Raw genomic sequence first — 27,297 nt, 5'->3', positions numbered from 1 at the left:
ATCTCATTTAATCTTCACAACAACCCTAAGAGGTAGGACAATTGTTAATATTCCCATTTTTCAGATAATGAAACAGGCACAGAGAAGTCAACTTTCCTAGGAGTTCCACAGTTTTTAGAGCAGTCAGTACCAGAAATTGATTGAAAATAATAAAACACCTAATCATCACCCAACAAGAAGCTCTAAAATATCCAAAGAATTCCTAAAGACTATGAAAACAGACGGAAATTAAAATGCTCTTAAAGTGTGAGTCCATTCAAGATAAAGCAAACTATAAAAATCTCCATATTATATTCTAATTTATTTAATCAATTATGACAATCAGTAAGACTTAGAGAAAGTTTGGTTATACCAAGATCTTACCATAACAGTATTTCTTTTCAGATTCTACCTGAACAACTCACAATAAGCAGAAACAGTATTATTATAACTATAAAACAGCATTATTTAGTACTATTAAATGATCAGATCTTATTTTTAATTTTCACCTTTTTCCCAGAAAACCAAGGCTGTGCCTGTAGTATAAGGGAACTTTCCCCATTTAGCCTGGTACTTTCAACTGAATACAGTGTGGTCCAATAGAGATATCCGCCAACTGAGTCCACCACCATGTCATTCACCAACAACTTCACGTGAGTCACAATGTCTGTGTGTCCTGTCAACAGAGACTGCCTTTGTATCTATAAAACATAATCATGTCAGTTAGTAATTTTCAAATGGCATCATGAATAGTTTATTGCAATTGTTAGTAAACTACTGCATTCATACATTCATTTGTACAACCACAAGTATTTATTGGCACTATGTGCTGGGTAGTGTGCCTAGCCTTGGAAACATAACAGAAGTTATAAGAAAGTTAGAGTTTATAAGGAAGTTTACTCCTTTTCATGCCTCTAAAGAGAAAGGAGATACATTTATTTTGAGTTAAAATACTTGCTCTTCCTAATCATACATCCAATCAACACATAAAAATGTATTTGATTAGGCTCCCAAAGAAGATGAGTACTCCTGATAAATGGTGATGTCTCTCTCCTTGCTCCTGTCAGTATATCTCCATAATATTAATTACTATCATTATTGAGTACCTATTACGTGCCAGGCACTATACTTCTTTTTTTCAGTCTTTAAAATATTAGCTCTTTTAGCCCTCACGTTAAGCCTGTAAAGGATTTCTATTTCCTACTTTTTCACAACTAAACTGGGTTCAAAGAAGTTAAGTAATTTTTCAAGGAGTTGAACAGTTTTATAAGAGACAGAGCAAATACTTGAAACCAGTTTTTATCCCACTCTTCCACTTCCTCCTTCAAAACTATTTTCAAACTAACCCATTTTGGGGAGCATTCTCTGATTAACCCCAGTCAGCTCCATTCTGCCTACAAGTCATTGGCACTTATGAATTCAGACTATACCATATTGCTTTGCTTCTAAATACATTGCTCTGTACGCTTCTTCTATTAATTCATGAATGTATTTTTATGTCATGAAAAGAGCAGGGGCAAGAGGTGATGGTTGCACAACACTGAACATACTAAAAACCACTGCATTTTATACAATCAAAGGGTGAATTTTCTGGTACATGGATTATATCTCAACAAAGCTGATATTTTTTTTTAAAAGAGCAGAGGCATGTCGTCTATTTTCTTCATATTCTCTACTATGCTTATTCTCAAGACTCTAAACATATTGGTAACAGATAATGAGTAAGTAAATGAATGGACACATGCCTTCCTGATTAGAAAACGATTTCCATACCATATTTCTTGATCTGTTAGACCAGTGTTCTCATCATCAACCATCCTTTTCTTCAGTGTGCACAATGTGCGGGATGTCTTCATCTTGCCCCCAAATCCACTCTCCACCCTCTCCACCCTCCTCTGTGCCCCCTGAGCCTGATATCAATGGACTACATCAACCTAGCTCCATTGTTCTCTGGCTTCCAGAGAGTTTCAGCCAATGGAAGCACTGGCAGAAGATCAGATGCCAGAAGAAAAGAGGGATGGGGGTACATATGTACCCCCGTATCAGTCCTTGCTAGACCATACATTTTGACAGTGGCTGGTTTTCATGTCAGCAACTCTCCTAAAGCTACAGCCCTCACCATTCTTTCCCTTGCCCTTTATGCCTGGTGGCAGTAATATCCTCCCACACTTGCTAGCCCAGGGCATGCTTCACCATCCTTTGTTCATTTTCCTTAGCCCTGTAGATACCTTTGAAAATAGTCCCCTCACTTAGTTTCTTTTAATCATGCCTTTGGAGTGTGCCATCTTCCCTAGGACACTAACCCACTGGTGAACATTTTAATATATTTATTTTAAGATAGTATTGAAAACATGTGACTAATACACCACATAGTGATATAAAATTTCCTTTATACCTAAATACATTTTAATTAAAACGTGAGTAGGCTTAGAGACAAATACTAAGTAAATATTAGCATAGGTGGTACACAAGTATGAAAAAAATCATGAAAATTACATGCCAATCACTGAAATGGGTGGGCATTGTTTGAGAGCATCCAGAATGCCAGGCTTGTACTTACCACGTATGTCTTTCCAGCCCAGTAGAGAAAGTGACCCAGCCACTCAAAAGCTAAAGCCCCTGCTCCTGCAATGTTGGGTATGTGATAATTCTCTGAGATGTCCGTCCCATTCAGCAGCCACACATAGACATCACCTTTCATGTCGCTGTAGTAGAGGCTGTTGTTATACCAATCCATGTCTCAAAACAAAGTGAATTGGTAGCAGTTATTTTTTCATACATGCCAGTGTAAACATGGCGAGTCAACAAATCATACATGCACCTCAACATAACATTAAAGCATATACTAACATAGATACTCACTAGAGCTTCAAGGATCTGTCAAGTATATTATCCCAAAATCTTAACCCTTGGAACTAGAGAGAGGAACTAATAGTAATTGAGTGTCTCCTCTTTGCCAAACATTGTCTTGGATACTATTACCTATTTCACTCAACTCTTAAAACAAAGCTATGAAGTAGAAATCATCCCGATTTTTTTTTTTTTTTTGGCTGTGCTGCGAGACTTGCGAGATCTCAGTTCCTCAACCAGGGATTAAAGCTGGGCCATGGCAATGAAAGCCCAGACCCCTAACTGTTAGGCCACCAGGGAACTCCCCATCCCCATTTTTGACATGGCGAGCCCAAGACTCCGTGAAATTATCTATTCTGCCCGAGGTCTCACAGATGAAAAGAGGAGGAGCCCAGATTCAAGCCAACTTCAAAGCATCATTCTTCCTATTAGTACCACACTGGCTCCTAAGTCCAACTCATTTTGGTCAGAAATGCTGTGGTACTTTTAATAGCCAAACAAAGAGATCTAATAATTAGATAATTATAGACGATGCCATTAAATAATAAATAAATAATAATAAATTATAGAAGATGCCATTAAAGTAAGATACCATTACTTAATCTTCTTTGTCATGAAATTCTTTCTTATACTTGATTTAGAACTTCACATAGCTGTTCTGTGCTCCAGTCTGATAGCAAACTCATAATAAATTACTTAACTATAGCTGTCTTCATGGAACAAGTTAGGCTGTTACTGTGAGACAACATTGAGAAATTAAAATACGTGAGAAGTATATCAAAGCCTTCCTGAAATGGGCATAAGTCATTAAATAACTACATTTTGTGGAGTAATAAATGGCCCTCCTCCTTGAGAACAGACATTTTCTTAATAGTGTCACTGGCAGAATAGTTCAGTCAATATTTGTTCCTTTCATTATTGACCTAATACTAAAATACTCAATCCTTTTGATTGGTTGAATATCTCAGGAAGTCTTACAAGTAGAAACCTGCCATCCAAGTGTACAGGGGACTTGGTGTTTACCTGATACATTTCCCATATCAGAGGATAGGAATTCTCCTGGGCCAAAGCTATTTAACGGTTTACTCCAAAGCCCATCTTCTTTCACAGCCATGATAAATGGTGGCTCTGCAGCTGTTTGGTTTTTTAAAAAAAAAATTGAAAGAAATATCACAGAAAACACACTTTTTTTAGGTACACATTTATACCTTAGATTTCCTTCATAAAGTCAATCAGCATTTTGAAAAATACTCTGGAATAATATGAGTAATTGTATCTGCTTAAAAGAATTATCTCTCATATTAAACATACTTTCTGATTTTTGTGTAAATAGTTGTAATTGAATGTGAAGAGAAATGTGTAGCGATGTTTCCTCTATAGCAATGCCATGGTCATGGCAGAATTTTTTTTTTTTTTTTTTTTTTGCTTTAGCTATTGGTGGCCATGGTCCTATTCAGAGCACCCAGAAGCGATTGTGATAACAACAGTAGTATAAATGGGTCAGTTATCTTTCCATTTTTTTTCAACCAAGAGGATAGAATTCAACATAATTTACAGCCCCTCAGCTTCTCTCACCAAGACCTTCAGAGTTCAAGGAGGGCTACTGCTTAATAAACCATGAGAAAGGAGAAAACCATGAAGAAGAAGAGAATTATATTGTTTGTTAAAAAATATCTTGGATAGTTTAAAATAGCAGGTTAGGAACATAAATATCACACAATGCTTCATTTGCTTTCCTAATCTCAGATAATAAACACATCCTCAAGGGGTCAACGCACCCTCATTCTAATTTTTTTAACCACATCGAAGGGGAGAAATTTTAAAGGACATAGGGAGAAAGGCTTTTTGTCAGAATCACTCCCTAAATCAAGAATATTTTCTCACCTGGTACCAGGGTAGTTCCCACTGAGGGCTCTGACCAAGGGCCTGGCCCCTTGGGAGAACTTGCTCTCACAAAAACCTTGTATTTCGTAGCACTCTGAAGGTCGTGTACATTAAGGATGGTCCCACTTATATTAGAGAACACGTGAGTGGTTTCAGGAAAGTCTTGGGTTGATACTTTCACCTCGTAAGTCCAGTTCTGCCAGGCGGAAGGGCCTAATTGGAAGAGTTAAACAATATTACTGACGAGGATGACATCAGCAAGGGCAAACAAAGGACTGTCAGTAAATTTATCTACAGCTTCACCTTGAGTGAAAGGATAATTGGGCCTGTTGCCCCATAATCACCAGGGTTAACTTGGTGACGTGACTAGGACAGTGGTCATCCCACCCACTCATTTTGTCCCATCAAAGGAGACATCATGCCCAACAAATCGGAAGCCACTGTTCCCCTGTCAGTGCTGTATGATTGGCTGCATAGAACTGTCGGAGGGGTTTTCTATACAAGCTCCTAATAAACAAATGCTTAATGATGAATCTCTAATATAATTCCCAGTGTTGGTAGAGCATCTCCCTCCTAGAAGCCCAAGCAATACAAAAGAATTTTTTTTTTGCTAATTCATTTTCAGCCATCTTTGACATATACAGCAAACAGGCATAATTAACTTAGTCTTAAAGTAAAAAATAGCCAATGTTTGCTAGATACTCTAGGGGACCAGGGGTTGGCAAACGGCAGCCCACAGGCCACATCTGGCCCACTGCCTGTTTTTGTAAATAAAGTTGTACTGGAACACAGCCACAGCTACATATTTACATTTTATCTATGGCTGTTTACACACCGCAAAGACAGAGTTGAGTAGCTATGCCAGAAGCCATATGACCCACAAAGCTGAAAATATTTACTATCTGGTCCTTCCTTTATAGAAAAAATTTGCCAAAAGCTGTGCTAGACACTGTTCTAAGTGTTCTACCTATGCATCTTAATTTGGTCTGTATGACAATCCCATAGAAATATATAATTAATATTTTTATTTCCAGTAGTGGAAACATGCATGAAGTGGTTAAGTAACTTGCCCAGGTCATTCTGCTAAAAAAGGGCAAGACCAGCCTTTGAATCCATGCAGGCTGGCTCCAGAGCCCACCTGCATACCCACCACACATGCTGCCTCTCCAGAGATGAAAATTCAAGTCCAGAGAGTTTTAGTCTCAAATTCATGCAAGATCTCCCTGGATACATAATCTCAACCCAAGTGCTCCATCCCCCTGGCTAATGCATTCCCTCAGACTAGAATGTCAGTGCCTGACTCCAAGGAGATGCTCAATAAATGCTCCAACCATTCTGTTGGGACATATATGATGAAATATAGAGAGTCTCTTAATGCAAAACTGATAAATGTAGAACAAATGTATAAACACGTGTGTGTGTGTGTGTGTGTGTGAAAGAGAGAGAGAGAGCACTAAGTAGCGCTTTGGGTTGATGACTAAATAATCACATATGGGCCCTCAAAGTTGAGTCGCCATGTCAAACCATTCAAGCTTTCCTCTCCTTCCGGCAAGGCCAGTCTCCAGGCTGGGGACAGGGCACTCACTGGCTCCAATGGCGAGCACAGGGGGCTTCCACTGAACCAGGGCCTGGTGTGAGCCGAACAGCACTGAGAGCTGCTGTGGGCAGCCTGGCAGCGGGTGTGGTTGGGTGTACAAGCCAAAGATGACCAAGTTGCCAAACCCAAACTCTTCTATGTGACTCAGGTCACATCCCACGATGAACTCATTAAAAGACAGAGAATCCTGTTGGAAAACAGCCTTGCCATCTGTGACCAGGAAGTCGTTGTTTTCACAAGCAAAGCTCTTCACATCAGTAAAGGGGACATGAGGTAGGACAAGGTGGGACGCGGAGCCATCCAGAAAGGTTGACATGAAGACTTGGGCGGTGTCATTGAAGTAAATGATTCGCTTGGACTGTGGCTTGATTGCAAAGTCCTTTAATGTGCCACTCTGCACAATACGCACAACTTCCGAGTCCCGACCAGAAGCCACGGGGAGATCGACTCTATAAATGCCGTCTCTCAGGAGATAAAAGACATACCTGACACAGGAGCAAAAGAAGCCTGGTGTGATTCAGTGCAAGGGTGAAGGAGTAACAATGCCTCAGCCCATTGTTTTATCCTGTTGGGCAATCAGAACCAGATATCTCCAGAGTGGATAAGTACAGGGTTTCCCAAGGTGCAAACTGGTAAAGGTATTTATTAAAGATATGCTCCAGTCATTTAAGTTAGAAGTTGGAACACTGGAAAATGTCAGCCTCCCTTATAATGCATAATCTCCTAATTATTAAATGTGACTTTTTAAGGAATCAGAATTTAAGAACAGCAAGGGTCTTTAAAGGTTTTCTAATGAAATCTACTCTTAAAGGAAAGCATATTATATAAAAATTACATGACCGAACATGTTATTTATTATGAAACATTTTTCTCCAATATACACAAATTCTTAGTCTAATTCTGTCAATAAATATTCCCATGCATTGTGAATTACAAAATGGAAGAAAGCAAAAACATTTAAGCAATTTTTTTAAACTGGACGGTTATTATTTTACACAGTTATCTAGCAGTACTACTCTGCATTTGTAGTAGACTAAGCTTTTTTTTTTTTAATACTCACAATTGAGTGAGACAGTAGGGCTACCATTTTACAAAATCATGAAGAAATACCCCACAATTGACTAAAACAGCTGGGAAGGACCACCCAACAATCAGGAGAAAGGAGCCAGTGGAAGAATTTTGATAAAACACCTAATTTGGAGCCAAATATCATGGTAATGATACAGGTTGATTTTTAATAATGAAAGAGAAAACACTGCCAAAATATTTCATTGATAAATCAAATTTATAAATATAGTTTTAAAACATAAAACTATTAATTCGCATGTAGCTAATCTAGAATTTGTGATCATGGAGAAAGACGTTAACACACATATATTTTTGCTTAGTAAATCTTTCTTATCAAGAGCCCATGCCGTGGGTTGGCAGGATTCCAACCTTTCATCACCACTGTCAAATCATTTTTCTTGTCCTGTTCAGTCCCGCTTTTATTCTCCTTGATGACTATTCCAAATCTTTACCAACATGCTCGAGACTCCTGTGCCCGAATAACATCCCGAGATGTAAACTTCATGTTGAGATATGAACCTATGTTATTTTTCTTAAGAGAACATTGTGGCAGGCAAAGAGCAGAAATAACCTGGCTCTTAACTTCCTCTTTTGTTTCCCAAATTCAAATTGTTAAGGGACTTTGAAGGGATTTCAGAAGATTACAATTCTTTTACTGAAGCAGGGAAGAGCGCAGGTCTTTAACCCTCATTGTCACTTTGGAGGGGAAAGAAAAAGAGAAGAAAGGTGAGGAGACCTGGGTGTGGGGGGAGGAAGACGGAGGTGAGAGAGAGAAGCAGCAGGGATGGGGGAGAGGGAAGAGTTTTATAATAAGTACAAACTCAGTGAGTGAATAATTCAGTGGTGCAAGATAACAGCATAACGGTAACCTTTTTTAATCAGAAGAATAAACTATTTCATCTATCTGAAATTCTTCAGGAATACTACATACAAAGCGTTGCTGAAAGTTTTGATTTTTACAGAAACTCTGTCATTGTATAGGGAGATGATTAGAAGACAGGCCCTGGAGCAAGAAGTCAAATACTGATTCCAGCGCAAAACAGCTGATGGTCTTGGGCAGTCAATAAATCAACTTGTGCTTTGCTTTCCTATCTATAAAATTGGGATAATAAAAGTACTACTCCATACGGCTGAACAAGAATTAAATGAATTATTGGAAGTAATGCACTTAGAAGCACATATTAAGTGCCTGATAACTATTATTGAATAATTATTATTATAATTTCTAGTCATATTTCAAAATCTAAGCACAAATCAGTTTTATCCTAATGGAAAAAAGAGCCACCAAAGACCTCTTTGAGATGTATTTTGAGTGACTGATTTAGTGAGTGAAGTTCATTATCCTCAGAATGAGTCATTTCGTGTAATTGCCAGCAACAAAGTTCATTTCATAGGATCTTAGACTTTTACAAATGAGGAAAATAAGATCCAAAGAGTCCAAAGGACTTGTCCTACATCACAGGGTTTTAAAAAAAAAAAAGGAAAAATCCTGTAATTCAGTAATTCACTCAAGCTTAAAGCATTAAAATAAATATCTGGTAAATTATGAAAGAATCTGAATAGACAATCTTGATTTTAAATCAATAATGAGCAAGAAAGTCAATTCGTGAAAGATAAAAAGTGTTATGGGCTATATTTTTTTTCATTCAAAATGAAAACAACTTTATCCCTACAAGAAAGAAAAATGTTTAGTCTTACAAACATTGGCCTTGCTTATTGGTTACTAACCTGTAATTATCTGATTATATTTAAGAAATAATAACCCCAAAATAACTTCCTATGTTTTCATCCTTCACATTTGAGCATGTGGAGATCATGTAGTACATTCACAGTGAATAACTCATTTCACCCTCAAAATACCCCAACTGAGTATTATTGTCTTCCCCATATGGAAGGATAGAGCAAAGGTCATAGACACGAAGTTACTTTCTTGAAGTCCTACTACAATTTAGCATCACAACTGAGCTAAAATGTGTCCATTTCATTTGTGGCAGGGGGGAAACATAGTGATTTGTAATGGCAAATTTTAACTTGTTATTAGCTATCAGTTTCTGTTTCCTAAAGTGGATGGTAGCAGTGTTCTTTCTAAACCAGCCTCCTGATAGATGTGAGAACCAGACCAGAAAAATGAACAGGTACTGAATTGCTCAGCAAGAGAAAACGGTGCAATGAAAAGAGGAAAGAGAGGCAGGAAGGGCTTCTCATGGGGAGCATTGAGGGGGAATAAGACCCTGAGTCATGCATAAAATAGTGACATACCCAAGATGAGGACCCAGGCCCCGGAGTCCCCAGACAAGAAGTCTTTCCCATAAGCCCCATATTTACTGTGAAGGAGAAAGGAAAAACTACTTACCTAGAGAAGTTGTGGATCAGTTTGAATGAAATTTCCTCTTGGCTCTATAAAGAATGAAAAACTTTGCCTGGATTTAATTAAATGTGAAATCAGATACATAGATTGGCTCATCTGGTACTAGGATGTTATTAGCAAGCAAGTTTCCCCAAGATTCTTGCCAAAGGAAGAGAATTCACATTTACAAGGCTAACACTCACCCATTGTATGAATCAGCCACAATTTTTTGAGGTGCAATAATTGAGGGAGGAGTAACTTCCTCAATGTTTGAGCAGTTTTCTAAATCACAGACACATACCTAGAGAAGAGTACATCAGTAGAATTAGTGTCTATTCAATTTGGCCAACAAGTATTTCTTGAGCAACTGCTCTGTGTTTAGAATTTCACTAGTCACAGAGCACTTTTAGAAAACATAAAAAAGCCCTTAAAAGACAGTGTTATATCCTATATCCTAATGAGTTTATATCCTCTTGGTATCCGTGAAATACAAGTATGTATTTTCCTGGCTTACAGAGGCACTCAACTATTTTTATTAATATTTAAGCTGTTTCCAAGCTTAGGGGCTTCCAGCCATAGTGATTGTGACCAGCCTGTCCCTTTAAAAGAAGGAAACTTGAAACACAGCAAACTGTGTCTTCTCAAAGATTTGGTAATACAATATTTTCAGAGACCTACTGAAGTTATCCATGGTTATTATACAATGTACAATGCTTGCAGCTGATTTTGATCATGATTGGCAGTTTTGTCTAGTGATAATTCAGGTACCACCACTGTCTTATGGAAGATGAATTATCATTAGTATAAACTCGTAGCTCTGAAAACTCACAATAAAGATGATTTAATGGTAGGTCAGGACTAGTACTAGGTAAAGTCTAGACCCTCCTATAGGCTAGATCTATGGTTCGTTGCTAACCCAGTGTCTAAAACTTACACACTCAGTGACTAATTATTGAATGAAAGAATTATGTTTACTTGTAAATATACCAAGATATGCATTAGAGTATCAATATCAAGTTGTTTACTTTAAATTCTCAGACTAACCAGTTGATCCATGATGAAATACATTCTCTGATAAAGCCAGTCTATGGAGATGGAAGAAATTAATCCTGAACCACTGTAAAAAATTCTCAGGTCAGACACATCAGACATGTTGGCAGCTCCCTTCACCCATATGAGAGTTCCTTCAGAGAAATAAACAACTTGCTGGTGGACATTAACTGATATTCCTGGAAGAGCCATGCAAATACATGTGTTATTAGGTAACAACCAGACAAAACACTTCCATGAAAGAGAATTTATTTCTTTAATCCTTAATAAAGGGATTAAAACTGAAGTCAACCTGGATCTTTCTTTTCACACTAAGGAAACATTTTTCTCTATTACACTGACCTGTAATATTACGGTGTGTAGCCCCTGACTGAAGGCAATGTGCTTCATCTACTAAATGTTTTAAAGATCTCTTTCGTAGAGAAGTTTTCCTGGATAAAAAGAGCCACTGTTCCTCTTCTTGAACTAAAACAACAACACAGTTTCTAGACAGACAGACCAATCATATGCACATTGACACAAAAAAGATCAATACCACCCTTCAAAACAAGGGGACTAGCACATGGAAGAGGCTGGTCAGATTTTCTCTGAAGGCACTGGGGTATTTCAACTGTGGTTGAAATCACATTCTGTGATTGGGATGAGAAGTACAGTGTCAGTCAAGTAGGATTTCTGGGTATGTGCCCCTAAATGCCCTCAAAATAACATCACATGCGGTACCACTGTTCTCAACAGCCTTGCCCAAATAGGAGCTCAGCTTATTATCCTCCACCATAGAAATCTGACTGCTTGGTGGAGGTGGTCCAGCCCAGGCTGGAGCGGGTTGTTGCATAACACACACATATGGACAAACTTTGGTTGTCTCTGTTTTGTCTTTAATTATCTCCCTTTGAGGCAGGAGAAAGGTCCGTAGTAATGAAATGTGAGGACTACAGAACTCTGACATCCTGTTCAACTAGAGACTGATGAAGTGTGCGTTGACGAACACTTTTAGTGTAATTGATAAATGTTATGCAATAATCACGGTAACAACAACCTTAAGCCTGCTCTGTATTTAACTCGCCCTCTGGATGCTTCTTGCATAACAAAAATACCTCTCCTTTCCCAGAGTGTAGTAACAGCCCCAAAAAATGAACTAAAGGCTGGTGATAGATGACATTCTCTACCCACTGGCATAGGCGTGTGCAGATTAGAGGAAGGGGCAATCAAGTCGGGAAATGGGGTTCCCATGAAAACGGAGAGCAGACTCCTAGAATTCTGAATCTTTGTGTGTTATTCCAAAGTCTTTTAACCCGCTTCCCCAAAATATTTCCAGTGCTTCTTAGAGAGCACTTTCTTTTATTATTTTGCTCACGTGGGCATCATGCAGAAAGTATTCAATCTCTCAAGGCAATTGTTAAAATGCCGAAGTAAAAAAAAAAAGTGGTACTTGCAAAATAATAACAGAAGCTAATTTGGTAGACTGAATATTCAGAATGGTAAAATGTAACTTATTAAGTTTAGATATATTTAAAAACCTTAAGGAAACTGGAAGAAAAAGATATCTGATCTGTATTAAATGATAATACATAATATAAGGTGGAGGTTAGGGCAGAAACGATATATGTATCCCCTAAGTGTGTAAATGAGAGTCATAATCACTAGTGACTTTAACTGAAACCAAGGGTTTGCTTGAAGCCATTTTTTTAATCCCTAATTTTTTTTTAATTTTTAAATTCCAACGTGGAAACTTTTGATCAAACAACTTACTCCTATTTGTCAAATACTGGGACTCATTTAAAATTGAAAACTTACCAAGTATTCAGAAGACAGTGTCCATTTGGGCAGAACAGTAGGGTCTTGGGGAGCACCAGATGACCCAGGACCTCTAAGATCTGAACCCAACCTTGCCACCCCCTCAGTTCCGTGTAACAGGAGGCGTATCCCCAGTCTCTACCTGCTGGGGATGAAGTGGTAATACTAGATTCTGCTTCTGGCCCCTCACCAACTTCATTTACTGCTGCAACAGAAAACCTATTCCAAAAACAATTTGGAGAGATGTATTTTACATGGCATGGTGTGAACATAAGATAAAAATAGAAGGAGCAATAACATTTCTATTTAAAGAACGATGTGGCAATGCATGTATCTAGTTACTTGGTGCCACTGCTTAGCACTAAAATGACCATAAATCACATCCTTGTTTGCATTCCCCATAGAATAGTTCAGGGTCACAGAGGTCAAAAACTGAACTCTGCTATCTGCATGACCCCCATTCATGCCCTAATTTAAAGAGGTCTTAGTAAATGCTGGAAAAGCTAACAATAATAAAATAATCCCCTTAACAGTTAATACAAAAATACCATTAACAGAATTTTACCTCCTTTTTTCATGTTGGATTAAATGGAGAAATGATATTTATGGTGCTTATAATGTCTTTTTTAGCCCATATTTATAAGCCCATATTTATTAGCCCACATTTATATTTATCTCTGAATATAATAGAAATACTTACAAAGGTTTTTGCTCAGGATGGTGTAATCTAATAAGCATAAAAACTTGAGGAAAACCACAGTAACTTAAACCAACAGCACAAAGCCAATGAGACTTCTTAAAATACATTTAAACTATTTTTTAGCCCTATTTCTTAAATAATTATCATACCTGTACCCATGCTGGTTACTATTTTTTAATTTTATATTGGAGTATAGTTGATTTATAATATTGTGTTAGATTCAGGTCTACAGCAAAGCAACTTAGTTATACATATACATATATCTATTCTTTTTCAGATTCTTTTCCCATATAGGTTAGTACATAGTATCGAGTAGAGTTCCCTGTGCTACACAGTAGATCCTTGTTGATTATCTATTTTACATATAGTCGTGTGAATATGTCAATCCCAAATTCCTAATTTATCCCTCCGCCCCCCACCTTTCCCCTTTGCATGCTGGTTACATTTTTCCTACACCACTTAATTCTTACCTGTAGGTGGTATTTGGTAGAGTGGAGTAAAACTGGAAACTGGTTCTCTGTGTCCCTGAATCTAACTTTTGATTTTTACTAATCAGCCTTAAGTTATAACCCAAAATAGGTCCACCTGGGAATTGAGGTGGAACCCAGCTGATTTCCACTGTGTCGGGACTGGAGCTTTCAATATTTCTAATGAGAGGAGGAGTTTCAGGAACTGGAAGAGATAATGGTGACATCGTGAGCAGAAAATATACAGTGAAAAATGTAAAAATGTAAATAGGATAGGAAAAAAAGTGTTGTTCTTTTGAAAACAGCATAAACGAAGTATTTTTGTTAATATTCACAAGAAGTGATAGAGAGAAGATAGTAATATGTCTATGAACTGCAATTCTTGATCCCTAAATGATACCAGTTAGCTACTTTCCTAAGGGACTCTTTCAAATATTATTTTCCTCACTTCTAATTTATGCAATAAAATTAAATGTGGAAGTATGCAAATAGGATAAATGTTCTAGAAAAAAAGTGATCAAAAATCTCCAGAGACCTAAATAAGTTGAAACATGGGATTGAACCAGGTTAGGAAGGAGAAGAGAACCTGTAACAAACTGGAGTCAATGATTAACACAAGTTAAAAGAAGTAAGTCCTGGGGCCTATTCCCTCACTAGACTGCTGTGGCCAGACTAGTTCCAGCTAAAGATAGGGATTTAGATAAGCCTGAATTAGAACAGTCTGCTTCACTTTTGCTGGCATCAGCTCTGCTGACCCAGACTGGACTTTCCTCCCCCAGCTGCCAAGGTCCCCTGGAATCCAGGCTTTCTGTGCCTTAGCAACATCCCTTCCCTTGCGAAGGATGAAAGGAGCATGCATTCGCTAATTAAGCACTCACCCACAGACTTTAGGAGCTACCCAAGTGACAAAGAACAGAAAGGAAAACAAAAGATCTAACAGCCTATCTTCCATCCATGTCTCCACCTGCTTTCCATACCCCCCACGCCCTGAAACCACACCCTTTTATTTCCTCTTTCCCTAGAAAGACAAACCGATGTCACTTTGCTCTTCAGTAGTCTCTCTGCCTCGGAACAATTTTGGCAGGTGCTCTGCGTCACCCCTGACCCTTTAGAGTGGGGAGAAAAGAGACAGTTCAGCCCTCACGTTGGCTGCGTTTTAAAAAGGCTTTTTAATTGATCTCTCAGACTTTCTCTGATACAGTTCCTCCCCAACTCTCAGACTGAGCTTTAGCAAACACAAATACCATCACGTCACTCCTCTGCTCCATGCACTCAGTCACCCTGGTGAACAGGGAAGTAGGAATCATCTCCCAGTGAATCAGAATCAGGATGTCAGAAAAACTAACTCTTCAGGGTCAATGCCCAGACAGACATCTGCTCCACTTCAAGCACGTAGATGTCACATGGTGAACTGTGATTATTGTCCAAATCTCCCCCACAAAAATCGTCCCTGAAAAGGCTGGTCAGGTTAGGCAAGGTAACCATTCCACCTGATTAAGAAATTATCTTCATAAGGGCCTCAATTAAAAGGCAGTAATACCATCTAAAAATCATATATTTCCCATAGCTAAAAAAGAAAAGAATCATGAAGAGATGAAACATGAAACAGATAACTCTATAAGTTTTGATGTGGCTAAAAAAAGTGAGATAGAATTGAGGCATGAGATGCTATCCATGGAAAAGACACCCAGTACAAGGACTGGAACACCTGGAGGGTACGTGGGCTTGCATATCCAGAGAAAGGCCCAGAAATGGAAAGCAAAATTTGCCTTCTTCATTATTTTGATTTGACTAGCCTTGGGCCCTGGACCATGGTATGTCTCCAGCACTGGAAAATGTTCCAACACTATTGGAGTACATGAGGCATTGCTTTGAATGAAGAAGGATCCACGTATTCTACTCGGATCTGGAACATTTCGAATATGACCCTAGGCCAGTGTCTGACCTGAGGTCCTAAGGATGGTCAGGGAATAATCAGCAGAGGTGCCACACATACCCTAAAATCTGATAAGCAAGAAGAGAGCACTAATCAGGGAAGAGGGAAAATGCCCCAACCAGCTTCATCAGCTGTCTAGCTATGCTTCTGTCCAAGGCCTAGTTCACAGTGAGTGTCTCTGCACACAGCTGAATCTCCAGAACGAGGGGTAGGGACATCTAACATCTGGCTTGGAATAAGTCCTCCCAAGTCCCCTCAGCTAACTCTGAGGGTGAGAGCACCAGGCAACTCTCCCTGAGTGTCTGCCCCAGGCATTCACCTCCCTAAAAGGTTCTAGGCTTGAGTCCTTTTCCTGGTATGGAAGTCACATCTTTGAAAGAAGAAATCAGAAAATGCCCCAATATATGTACTGTTTTTTTAAATCGTCTCTAATCAAATGTTAAAGTATTATAATAACCTCCCAGCTGGTCTCACTACCTCTGTACTTGCCAGTCTCTCTCATTCCTTCAATCCATTCCATGTGTAGTGGCCAAAATTATCTTTTTAAGGAGTACTCAAAGCAACTACTCCTCTTCTTTAAAACCTTCCATAATTCCTGACTGCTTAATGAGACTTATTCTGACCACCTTCTTTAATACACTCCCCATTTCTAAAGGACAGACCCTGCTCAAAACGTTCCTCTTACCATAGCACCCCGTATCTTCCTACTTACAATATACTTTCCTTATTTATTAGGTTTACTGCTTAGAGTATTTCTTCTCCACCAGAATGGGTATTTTTGTTTTGATCACAGAAGTATGGTGAGCACCTAGAACACTATTTGGCACCTAGCTAGGTACTCCATTGTTGGATGGGTCTACTAATGAAGGAATATATTTATTTCATTGTTTAAAATAAAATGAACTAACCAAAGCTTTGGAATAATCCCTGATTTCTTAAGCAATGTGTGCATGCCATACCTCCATAAGGATGAGTCCTATAACTGGGACTTGGAGGGGAATACAGTTGCAGCTGGGCTGTGAAGATCCAAACCACTCGAAAAATATATTCAGTGAAGGGATGCAAGGGCTCTACCACATAGGAGAGCTTGGACACGGCCTAAATCAACAAGAGATCAAAAATCAGCATTTATGGAATAGCCACCGTATATTATAACTCAAGAGCACAGATTCGTTTGTAGATGATGGATGGCCTTCTGGATATGGAGTGACCCAAGGTCTGCCAGACCAGTTGAAATGGAGGCCTGGAGCTCAGAGCTGAGCCATCCCGACGTCAGTCAGCATAATTCACACCAAAATTCTTTCCTTCTTCAAAACTGCAAAATTATGGATTCAGTTATATGGCATTTACCTCAAGGCTTTACTTTACTTTTCCATGTTAATATACTTGGTGTCTTGGGATTATTTTTCTCTGAACATGCTTTTTTTTTTTTTTTTTTTTTTTGAACATGCTTTTGATTTCCTAAAAGGGACCGTCCTGGATGACCTCCCTGCCCTCCACCCTAGTTGGAATCATTTTCAGTGGGATGGGCAGATAATGACCAATGATATAAGTAGTTGGTCATGTGATGCTGTGCTGAAGGAAGAATAAATACGTCCAATAATATATTTTCCTTAAAAATAAAAGGTTTAGCATAAAGAGGAGCAGAGATTAAAGTTCATCTAATCCAACCACTCATTTTACGTTTGAATCTTCTCTAGAATGTCTTTACACCTATAATTATATGTAGTAATTTGGCACTTTTAATAATTTGAAGAAAAAGTCTCCGTTTAGGCACACGGGCAGCAGTTCATACCTCAGTGTAAGTCCAGCTTCCGGGCAGTTGTGCATATTTCCACTGAATGATGTATTTTACTCCAGAGATGTTGGCCGATTTCCATCGTAATGTCACACTGTAGCTTCCAATGGAAGAAGCAAATGGTGCAGTGGGAAGGTCTGTATTTTCTGGGGAGAAAACAAGATTTCATTCACCATGTCCCCTGTCTGTCAAAGCAGGAGAGAGTGTCCCTGCTTCATCTAGTGCCCTCAGCACCCTCTTGCCACAATTATTCACCTGAACAATAACTGATGCACATATTCAAGTGATTTATTTTTTTAAATCAGCTAGTCGGTCTGGCAGCTTTTTTCCCCCCATAGAACGCACTTATCTTTGACGATAGTTTTTTTACAAGCAAGCAACATGGAGTGTTCTGAGACTGTCCAGTTTTCTCTTGTGATACCACTTCTATATAGGCTAGAGGGGTGGATGCCAAGGGTGTGTCTGGGGCAACAGAACCATCCACTACCCCAGGACATGTATCTCAAGATATATTTTAATTTTACACTATATGTCTACAGTTATTGCCCATTTTGTCAACACATTATTTTTATATGTGCAAGTAGCTGTCTGTACTCCAAAGGATTCTATATTCTGCTGTTTTTTATTGTGAAATATTTCATGACTTTTAAACAGTAGCAACATTACAATTGGTACACACAGTTATTGGTGCTACTTCCCAGGCACTGTGTGAGGGGTTAGAATTCTGAATGGTATGTACCACTGGGATGAAATTATTTTACTTTACTTTTTCTATTTTCCAAAATCGTGACTAACTTAATGCATTAGCTTGCTTTTTCGTCAGAATTTTTTATTGTGGTAAAATACACATGGCATAAAATTTACTATCTTAACCATTTTTAAGTGTACAGTTCCGTGGTATTAAGTACACTTATATTCTCGTGCAACCATCACGACCGTCCATCTCTAGAACTCTTTTCATCTTGCAAAACTGAAACTGACCATTAAATAATAACTCCCCATTCCCCCCTCTCTCTCCCCCTTCCCTAGGCAACCACCATTCTACTTTCTGTCTCTATAATTTTAAGTACTCTAAATACCTCATATAAGTGGAATCAAACAGTATTTGTCTTTTTGTGACTGGCTTATTTCACTTAGCATAATGTCCTCAAAATTTATTCATGCTGTGGCATATGTCAGAATTTCCTTCCTTTTTAAGTCTGAATAATATCCCATTGTATGTGTATATTGCATTTTGCTTATCCATTCATCTGTCAGTGGACATTTGGGCTGCTTCCATGTTTTAGCTATTGTGAATTCAATATTTGAGTATAATAGGGGTGTATAAATATCTCTTTGAGACCCTGCTTTCAATTCTTTCAAGTATATACCCCAAAGTGGAATTGCTAGATCATGCAGTAATTCTGTCTTTAATATTTTGGTTTTTTCCACAGGAGTTGTACCATTTTACATCCCCATCAACAGTGCACAGCATTCCAATTTCTCCACATCCTCATCAACACTTTTACTTTTCTGGGACTTTATGCTTTTTTTTTTTTTTTTCCTAGAAGTGGTATTTCATTGTAGGTTTGATTTGCATTTCTCTAATGATTAGTAATGTTGAGCATCTTTTCATGTGCTCTTTGGCCATTTGTATATCTTCTCTGTAGAAATGTCTAAGTCCTTTGCCCATTTTTTAATTGGATTGTTTGGGGGTTTTGTTGTTGAGTTTTAGGAGTTTTCTATATATTCTTGATATTAATCCCTTATCAGATATGTGATTTGCAAATATTTTCTCCTATTCTATTGGTTGCTTTTTTACTCTGTTGATAGTGTGCTTAAATTTTTTAAATTTTCATGAAGTTCAATTTGTCTATTTTTTCTTTTGTTACCTATGCCTTTCGTGTCATATCCAAATAATCATTGCCAAATCCAATGTTGTGAAGCTTTTGCCCTATGTTTTCTTCTAGGATTTTTATAGTTTCAGGTCTTACATTTAGATCATGGATCCATTTTGAGTTATTTATTTATTTTTTGGGGGGGCTGCATTGGGTCTTTGTTGCTGCACGCAGGCTTTCTTTAGTTGCAGCGAGCGGGGGCTACTCTTCGTTGTGGTGTGTGGGCTTCTCATTGCGGTGGCTTCTCTTGTTGTGGAGCACAGGCTCTAGGCGCGGGGGCTTCAGTAGTTGTGGCACGCAGGCTCAGTAGTTGTGGCTCGTGGGTTCTAGAGCACAGGCTCAGTAGTTGTGGCGCATGGGCTTGGTTGCTCCGCAGCATGTGGGATCTTCCTGGACCAGGGCTTGAACCCATGTCCCCTGCATCGGCAGGCGGATTCTTAACCACAGCGCCACCAGGGAAGTCCCCATTTTGAGTTAATTTTTGTGTATGATGTTTTATAAGGATCCAACTTAATTATTTTGTATGTTGATATTCAGTTTTCTCAGGACTATTTTCTGAAAAGACTGTCTTTTCCCCCATTGAATGGTCTTGGCACCCTTGTCAAAAATCATTTGACCATATATATAAGGATTTATTTCTGAACTCTCTATTCTAGTCCACTGATCTATATGTCTGTCTTTATGCCGTACCACAGTATTTTGATTACTGTAGGTTTGTAGTAAGTTTGAAATCAGGAAGTATGAATCCTCCAGCTTTGTTCTTCTTTTCAGGATTTGGGGTGCTTTGAGATTCCATATAAATTGTAGGATGGGTCTTTCCATCTCATGCAAAAGATCTGCAAAAACATCTTTGGAATTTTGATATGGATTGCATTAAATCTGTAAATTGTTTTGGTAATATTGACATCTTGACAATATACCAAGTCTTTCTACCAATGAATAAGGATGACTTTCCATTTATTTGTCTTTGTTTCAGAAATGTTTTGTAGTTTTCACTTTACAAGTCATTCACCCCTTGGTTAAGTTAATTTCTAAGTGTTTTTATTCTTTTTGATGCTGTTGTAAATGAAATTGTTTTCTTAATTTCCTTTTCAGATGGTTCATTATTAGTGTATAGAAATGCAATTGATTTTCAAGTGCTAATTTTGTATCCTACTATTTTGCCAAATTTGTTTATTAGTTCTAACATGGTATTTTGTGGTATCTTTAGGGTTTTCTGCGTATAAGATCACAATATCTGCAAACAAAGAGAATTTTTACTTCCTCCTTTCAAATTTGGGTGGCTTTTATTGTATCCATCAAATTTGGATGCCTTTTTCTTGCCTGATTGCTCTGGCTAGGATATCCAGTACTATATAGAAGTGGCAAAAGCAGGCATCTTTGCCTGAACTTAGAGGATAAGTTTTCTTTTATAGAAAAAGAATCACTACTCTGGTTCAGAAAAGATGGTAAATTTTTTAAGGAGCTTAAAATGATTAAATACAAACTCCCATGACCTCTTTCCAGTTAAGAGAAAAGTTGACACAATTCTAATCACTATAGATACTGAATCTGAACTAATTAAAGTCCATACTACAAAAGTACTCTGTGACCCAGAAAAAATAAAGCCACTGTCATCTGAAAGTTTAGCCTACAGAGTGGCTTAACACAACCCTTCTCTGCTTATTCCATTTAGGGTTCATTTTTGGATACTATAACTATACAGGCAAAACACAGTTCCATTTTTCCCTTTTTATAGTGTGAGATGCTTAACAGCAGGGATTGGAATAGCTGTGGGATACCTTGAAGAGGAGTCCACTGATGGAGTGGTCAGCAGAGCAAGGAAGAAGAACCAGGAGACATCAGAAAAGATGTAAGTTAAGAACTGGGCAGAAGGGGCCAGAGTTATATAAGTACAAGTAAATGTAAATTTCATAGCTAAATACAGACATATGTTTCAAAGCCATGGTGATGCATATGGAAAAACAGAGATGAGGTAGGTTTATTCTAAAATATCAAGACAAGAGTGAACCAAATGAGAAAGAGGAAGCTAGGGACTTCCCTGGTGGCGCAGTGGTTAAGAATCCACCTGCCAATTCAGGGGACACAGGTTCAAGCCCTGGTCCGGGAAGATCCCACATGCTGTGGAGCAACTAAGCCCTTGCGCCACAACTACTGAGCCTGTGCTCTGGAGCCCGCGAGCCACAACTACTGAGCCTGTGTGCCACAACTACTGAAGCCTATGCACCTGGAGTCCGTACTCTGCAACAAGAGAAGCGACCACAATGAGAAACATGCGCACCGCAAGGAAGAGTAGCCCCTGCTTGCCGCAACTAAAGAAAGCCCACGTGCAGCAACAAACACACAATGCAGCCAAAAATAGATAAATAAATGAATAAATTTATAAAAATAAAATTATAAAAAAGAAAGAGAAGCTAAACTGAGCTATATACTACTTTCAATATATAGCAGAGTGTCTAAGAATAGGCTCTGGAATGAGATAACTGGGTTAAAATTCAAGTTACATCCCTCTCTGGCTATGCAGCCCCAAGTAAGTATTTACACTCGTGCCTTATTTTTCTCATCTGTAAAATGAGGAGGATAATAGTGTTTATACCTCTGAGGACAAAAAGAGCTAAAACCTATAAATTACTTAGAACTGTGCCTGACTCATAAATGCCTAATAAATAATAGCTATTTTTATTTCAATATATTATTAGCTATTATCATCCCCACCATGTGGAAAAGGGGAGGATGGAGGGTATCTAAAATAGAATAATGTAGCAGATCCACAGATAAATGGACCAGTACCAGATGTGTTAAAGACAAACAGGGTCTTAAGTACATGGGTGAAAAGATTCATCAGAACAAACTAAAGATAAGGTCTGTAAGCACAAATGCCATATATGTAAACTCAGTACATCTCAGTTAGTGGTACATAGACATTGATAAGCAAATGAAAAATGTAAAATAAAGTACTGATTACACTTGTACTCTAACAGAATTGTATAATTAAGTTGGTAGTATAATTTTAGAATATAAGAAAAGGATATAAATCAAAGTTTCCCAAACTCTCTCAGTTCTGGCATCTTTAATACCTTAGTAATTTTTTCCTGACCCACTAGAACAAAAGAATCACCTAAACAGTTCCATTTATTAAGTATTATAACTTGAGTATGCGTGTCCTATCAACTTAGTAGATGTTTGGGGAAAAAACACATAAATTGAAAGACAAAATAATATATTTATTTCATCCCTAAATAAAAATAATTGCATACTACTCGGATCTGTGTGCCTGTTGGGCACTGCACAACTTCTCAAATATTCTAATCAGACTGGACACCTCCATCCTTATTTCCTGTTCCACGTTGTATTCCTCATGGTATTTGCTTTTTATCCACCAAAAAAGCAGGATTGTAAAGATATGATAGCATAGAAAGGAATGTAGTGCAATCCATTGTTTATACCATCAATTACCTCTGGCTAGTAGTTTCCTGTGATGTCCAACAGACATCGACTACCCTTGTGTTTCCCTCAATATTTAAAATGCCCCACACCTCCCTGTGAGGTAGATGTGATGCCCTGGGGAACCTCAGTGCACAGTTTGGAAACCACAGAATACAAATTTTATCCACAACTAACTCCCACTACACAGAAGGTAAAAAATGTAATACCACTACCCCTCCACAGAAATGTCAGGGAGGGTCTTTTGTGGGACATTAAAGGGCAGAAGCAAATCAGGATAGGAAGGCAAGATCCACCTTCCAATTTCCATCAGCCACTGGGAGCAAGGAGCAAGCCACTGAAACAAGGACTACAACTTATGGAAGAACCAATCATCTCTTGTTCTGGAAGGAACTGTCTATCTCCTAGTGGGAGGAAACACTGGGGAATTCTGGAAAAATTAGCTGCTAACATATAGGCTATAATTTATCAAAGCATTCGTCCTTCAGAAACCACTAGAGAATTAACACACTTGGGCAAAGTCACTTAGAGACACCCAACCTGCTCTGAAATAAGTCAGAGGGAGCTGGAAACCCAAGTTCCCTACTTACTCAAAATTTAACACTGAGAAGCATAACTTTTATACATTGTGCAAATTTCCCAATGTCTTGTAGGGAGTCATAACTATAGTAGGTACTCGACTGAATAACTGTTAGCTGAGTAATGAAATGTGCATTAAATAAAATACTTCTACACTTTCAGTTCATTAAAACAGTGGCATTTCCTGACATCAAGTTGCTCAGGATTCACATTGGTCTCTCTCGTTAAGACAGAAGTAATTGCATCCACTGAACTGAGGGCAAAAATCTCAAGTTCTAAACATGTCATGTGCTGTTTCCTCTATTTTGCTCTGAAAGACGAGTTTTGCTGAGTCTTTGTCAAAATGGCTTCCACATTTGAAGTTATCGAAAAATATATATATTCAATAATATATATATATATATATTGATCATACTGAGACATAGAAGTCTAGATATTTTAAGAGGTGGCTCATTACCCCTACATTAGCACAGGTCCCTGGAGTAGTGTAAATTACTTTCAATAACAGTTGGTTGCGTCTGCTTACCTAGCACTTCCTCTTCGTATGCACCTTCCCCGCTGCTGCAGCCGACCTCACAGGATTCTCGCTGTGGAAGACAGGTAGCATGCCAGTCAGAACAGCCTTTGTACTGCTTTTGCTGCTAAGCTTCAAGTAAATTTTGAAATATTAATGCCTGATATATAAGCATACCTGTATATCAAGTATTTCAGCTGTAATACTTAAGTTCCCATTTGCTAGTGGGATTAGAACAACACTTCTCGATCTTTTTTGACCGTGTCCCACATTCCAAAATACATTTAACAAAACAACTTAGTACACACATACATGTTGGGAAAAAAAGATTCTTGAAATGGTATTTTTTTCCCTGTTTTAATAGTTTTATTGAAATATATTTTACAGAACCATAAAATTTGCCCATTTAAAGCACATAGTTCAGTGGTTTTTAGTATATTCAAAGAGTTGTACAATCATCATTACAATCTAATTTTAGAATATTTTCATCCCAAAAAGGAATACTGACCTGTGATGCAATCTTATATGTTCTATTCTATGTCATTTTATTGTGACTCTTTATTCAGTAAATTGATTTCATGACCCTCTAATGGGTGACACCCCACAATGTGACAGAATACTGAGCTCAACAATGCAATTATATGTTTGCCATCTTAGTCAAAGCTTTAGTGAGTTAATAACCTAAAGCTCTAGCCTAAAATTATGACTATTTATTTTGTATATCCATGTCTTCCTTGAAAAATTAAAAATGGACTACAAACTTTATAGTAACTGAACATTTCAATGGTTGTCTTAATGCCAACGTTAAATTTTAAGGTCTACAAAAACCTAATGATGATTAACATGTTTATCTCATTAACAGAAAACATAGAAAACATTTTGAAGACTGAGAGATAAATTTCCTGCAACTTTTAACAGGTGCATTAACAATAGTTAATGGGGAGGGAAACTTGGAGAAAAGGCACACATCATAAAACTACAACACAATCATGATCAATCTTCCTGCTCTCATTCAGTCTACAATACCTAGGACAACATGCTATTGTTTCTCATGATAATAGTGGAAACCATGACACAATGCATTTACTCTGAACATCCAGGTAGAGAAGGGCTGTAATTTGCAAATACTTAGCTGTCCCATGTTTGATCTGTGCACTCAAAGGAAGTGGAGCCTGATAAGCCTAGGTTTGCTTAGTTAAGGATTAATTTAAATACTTCAGTTTGGGCTCAGGATTATTTAACTTAAGGGTTTAGTATACTTTTCACATCTTCTTTGCAGGTTTCAGTAAAATACATTCAACACATTCATTAACTGCAGAGAATAAATATACCAAGTGGGAGCAAAATTATCATTAACATAGGATTTTCTTTTCAAGAAAGAAAACTGAGGAAGAAGAAAGGAGATGGAATAATGTTTATTTGGAAATGTAGCTAGTCCTGACCTATCTAAGAGTTTAAATGTTTCATTTTGTTTACTTTGGTGAAGCTTGTATTTTTTTCCAGCTTTATTGAGATAAATGATTACCACCAAAGCATTAGCTAACACCTTCAACCCATCATATAATTACCATTTCTTTTTTGTGATGAGAACATTTAAGATCAGCTCTTTAGCAGCATTCAAGTACATAATACAGTGTTATTAGCTGTAATCACCATGCTGTACATTAGATCCCCAGAACCTGTTAATCTTATAACTAGAAGTTTGTACTCCAAGGAGTTTAAATGTTTTCTCAAGTGGAGGCAAAGCTATTGATTAGGATTTCCTTCTCTCTCTCTCTGTCTCTCTCTCTCTCTGTGCCTTCCTCTCTCTCTCTCTAATCTAACATTAGACTTCAAATGAAATTATCCACTGTTTCTCAAGCTCAAGTTGCCTGGAGAGAATCTAAAGGAATTCGGATTTAAGAAATTCACAGAATCTGAGCTCACAGCCCCTGGATGGGGCATTTATACAGCATATTCCAGGCTACTGAGTTGCCATTCCCACTGCAGAAGCCAAGTTCATACTTCCCAGGGGCTGCACCAGTTTGCTGTCTCTGTTCTCATAGCAGTAAGACCATTTTAATCATCATCCCTCCGGCTCCATGCTTGTGTTTCCCAGACTGGCACACCTGCTGTCGGTGCCTTTCCTTATTCCTGTAGCGCAAGGAGGACATGCCCCACCATCCTCCTGGGATGCCTCTACTGCAGGGTCTCCACACCAATTGTGGCTTCATCTCCTAAAAAATCATTCATTCACTCATCAAAAAATATTTATTGATACCTCATATGCCAAACACTGTTTTAGGTTTTAAGGATATGGCAATGAATAAGACAGGCAAGTTCCCTGACTTCGTGGAATTCACATTCTCTTAGAAGGGAAGAGACAATAATGGAGTAACGAACTTAAAAAATAAAATACGCTCAGATATGAAAAGCGCTATGAGGAAAATAAGACAAGTCAAAGGCAGACGGCATGACCAGACAGGAAGGGGACTAACTGTAGTGAGGGCAGTCAGGAGGAACCTTGCAGAGGTGGCGCTCAAGGCAAGACCTGAGGGATTAGAAGGAGCTGGCCTTGCAAAAATCTGGGCGAGGGCAAACACCTTGAGGCAGGAGTGTGCCACGTATACTCAGAGAAGAGGGAAAGGCCAGTGTGGCCAGTACAGAGAACAAGGAAGAGGGGGCAAGATGAGGCAGGGGCGCCAGCAAACACTGGCAGTCTGTATTTTTTCTCAAATGGCAATGAGAAGCCATAAAAAGGTTTTTAGAACCTTTTAGATTAGGATAATCTAATTTGTGTTCTTCAGGGATAAGCCACCTTACTTGCAAGTTCTATTTTGCTAAGCTACCACTTGTAAAACTATTCCCTCCAAGGAACATGTGGGCAGATTCCAAGCTTCCTAGGTTGAAACACTGATGGTTGAGGAGTTTGATTTCCTAAAAGTGTGAGCAGCTGAGTTTAAAATATCTCTCTCGGGATTCCCTGGTGGTCCAGTGGCTAAGACTATGTGATCCCAATGCAGGGGGACCGCATTCGATCCCTGGTCAAAGGAACTAGATCCCACATGTTGCAACTAAGACCCGATGCAACCTAATTAATTAATTAATAATTAATTAATTATCTCTATGTTTATCTCTACCTCCACCTCTATTGAGCATGTATTTACTGTTCAGTTCTACATTATTTAACGTATAAAATAGCAAAATATGATAGAAAAGAATAGAATAATTATATGTTACAATAGAGAGAAAAGATGTACATTTCATAAGCACAGACAACTGGGCAGCGTACTGATGAACAGGGAACTACCACATTAGAAACCCAGTCCTGGGCTGCTTCAACGCTTGAGATACTTTAACTCTCTCTGGCTTCTAAACACAATCCTCCAGGGACTGTTTTTTTGGCTGCTTTTATTTTGGTCACATAAGAGAGC

General features: G+C 38.3%; 1 protein-coding gene across 1 annotated transcript in view; it reads right to left on the bottom strand.

The window, feature by feature from the left end:
• The window catches only part of ROS1 (ROS proto-oncogene 1, receptor tyrosine kinase), a 113,741-nt gene that overhangs the window by 70,831 nt on the left and 15,613 nt on the right, over positions 1-27,297 (bottom strand). The window contains exons 5-17 of the mRNA XM_036872232.1: positions 23,897-23,957; positions 17,468-17,616; positions 16,632-16,770; positions 13,740-13,941; positions 12,712-12,788; positions 11,118-11,240; positions 10,770-10,954; positions 9,929-10,026; positions 6,299-6,795; positions 4,714-4,926; positions 3,853-3,963; positions 2,540-2,718; positions 489-680 (exon numbers count right to left, since the gene is read on the bottom strand). Coding sequence (XP_036728127.1) covers positions 489-680; positions 2,540-2,718; positions 3,853-3,963; positions 4,714-4,926; positions 6,299-6,795; positions 9,929-10,026; positions 10,770-10,954; positions 11,118-11,240; positions 12,712-12,788; positions 13,740-13,941; positions 16,632-16,770; positions 17,468-17,616; positions 23,897-23,957 — 2,226 coding nt within the window. The remainder of the gene's footprint in view (positions 1-488; positions 681-2,539; positions 2,719-3,852; positions 3,964-4,713; positions 4,927-6,298; positions 6,796-9,928; positions 10,027-10,769; positions 10,955-11,117; positions 11,241-12,711; positions 12,789-13,739; positions 13,942-16,631; positions 16,771-17,467; positions 17,617-23,896; positions 23,958-27,297) is intronic.

Source organism: Balaenoptera musculus, chromosome 12, assembly GCF_009873245.2.
Source record: "Balaenoptera musculus isolate JJ_BM4_2016_0621 chromosome 12, mBalMus1.pri.v3, whole genome shotgun sequence".
Taxonomy (NCBI): Eukaryota; Metazoa; Chordata; class Mammalia; order Artiodactyla; family Balaenopteridae; genus Balaenoptera; species Balaenoptera musculus.
Note: the sequence above shows the minus strand (reverse complement) of the source record. Positions and strands in the feature narration are given on the sequence as shown.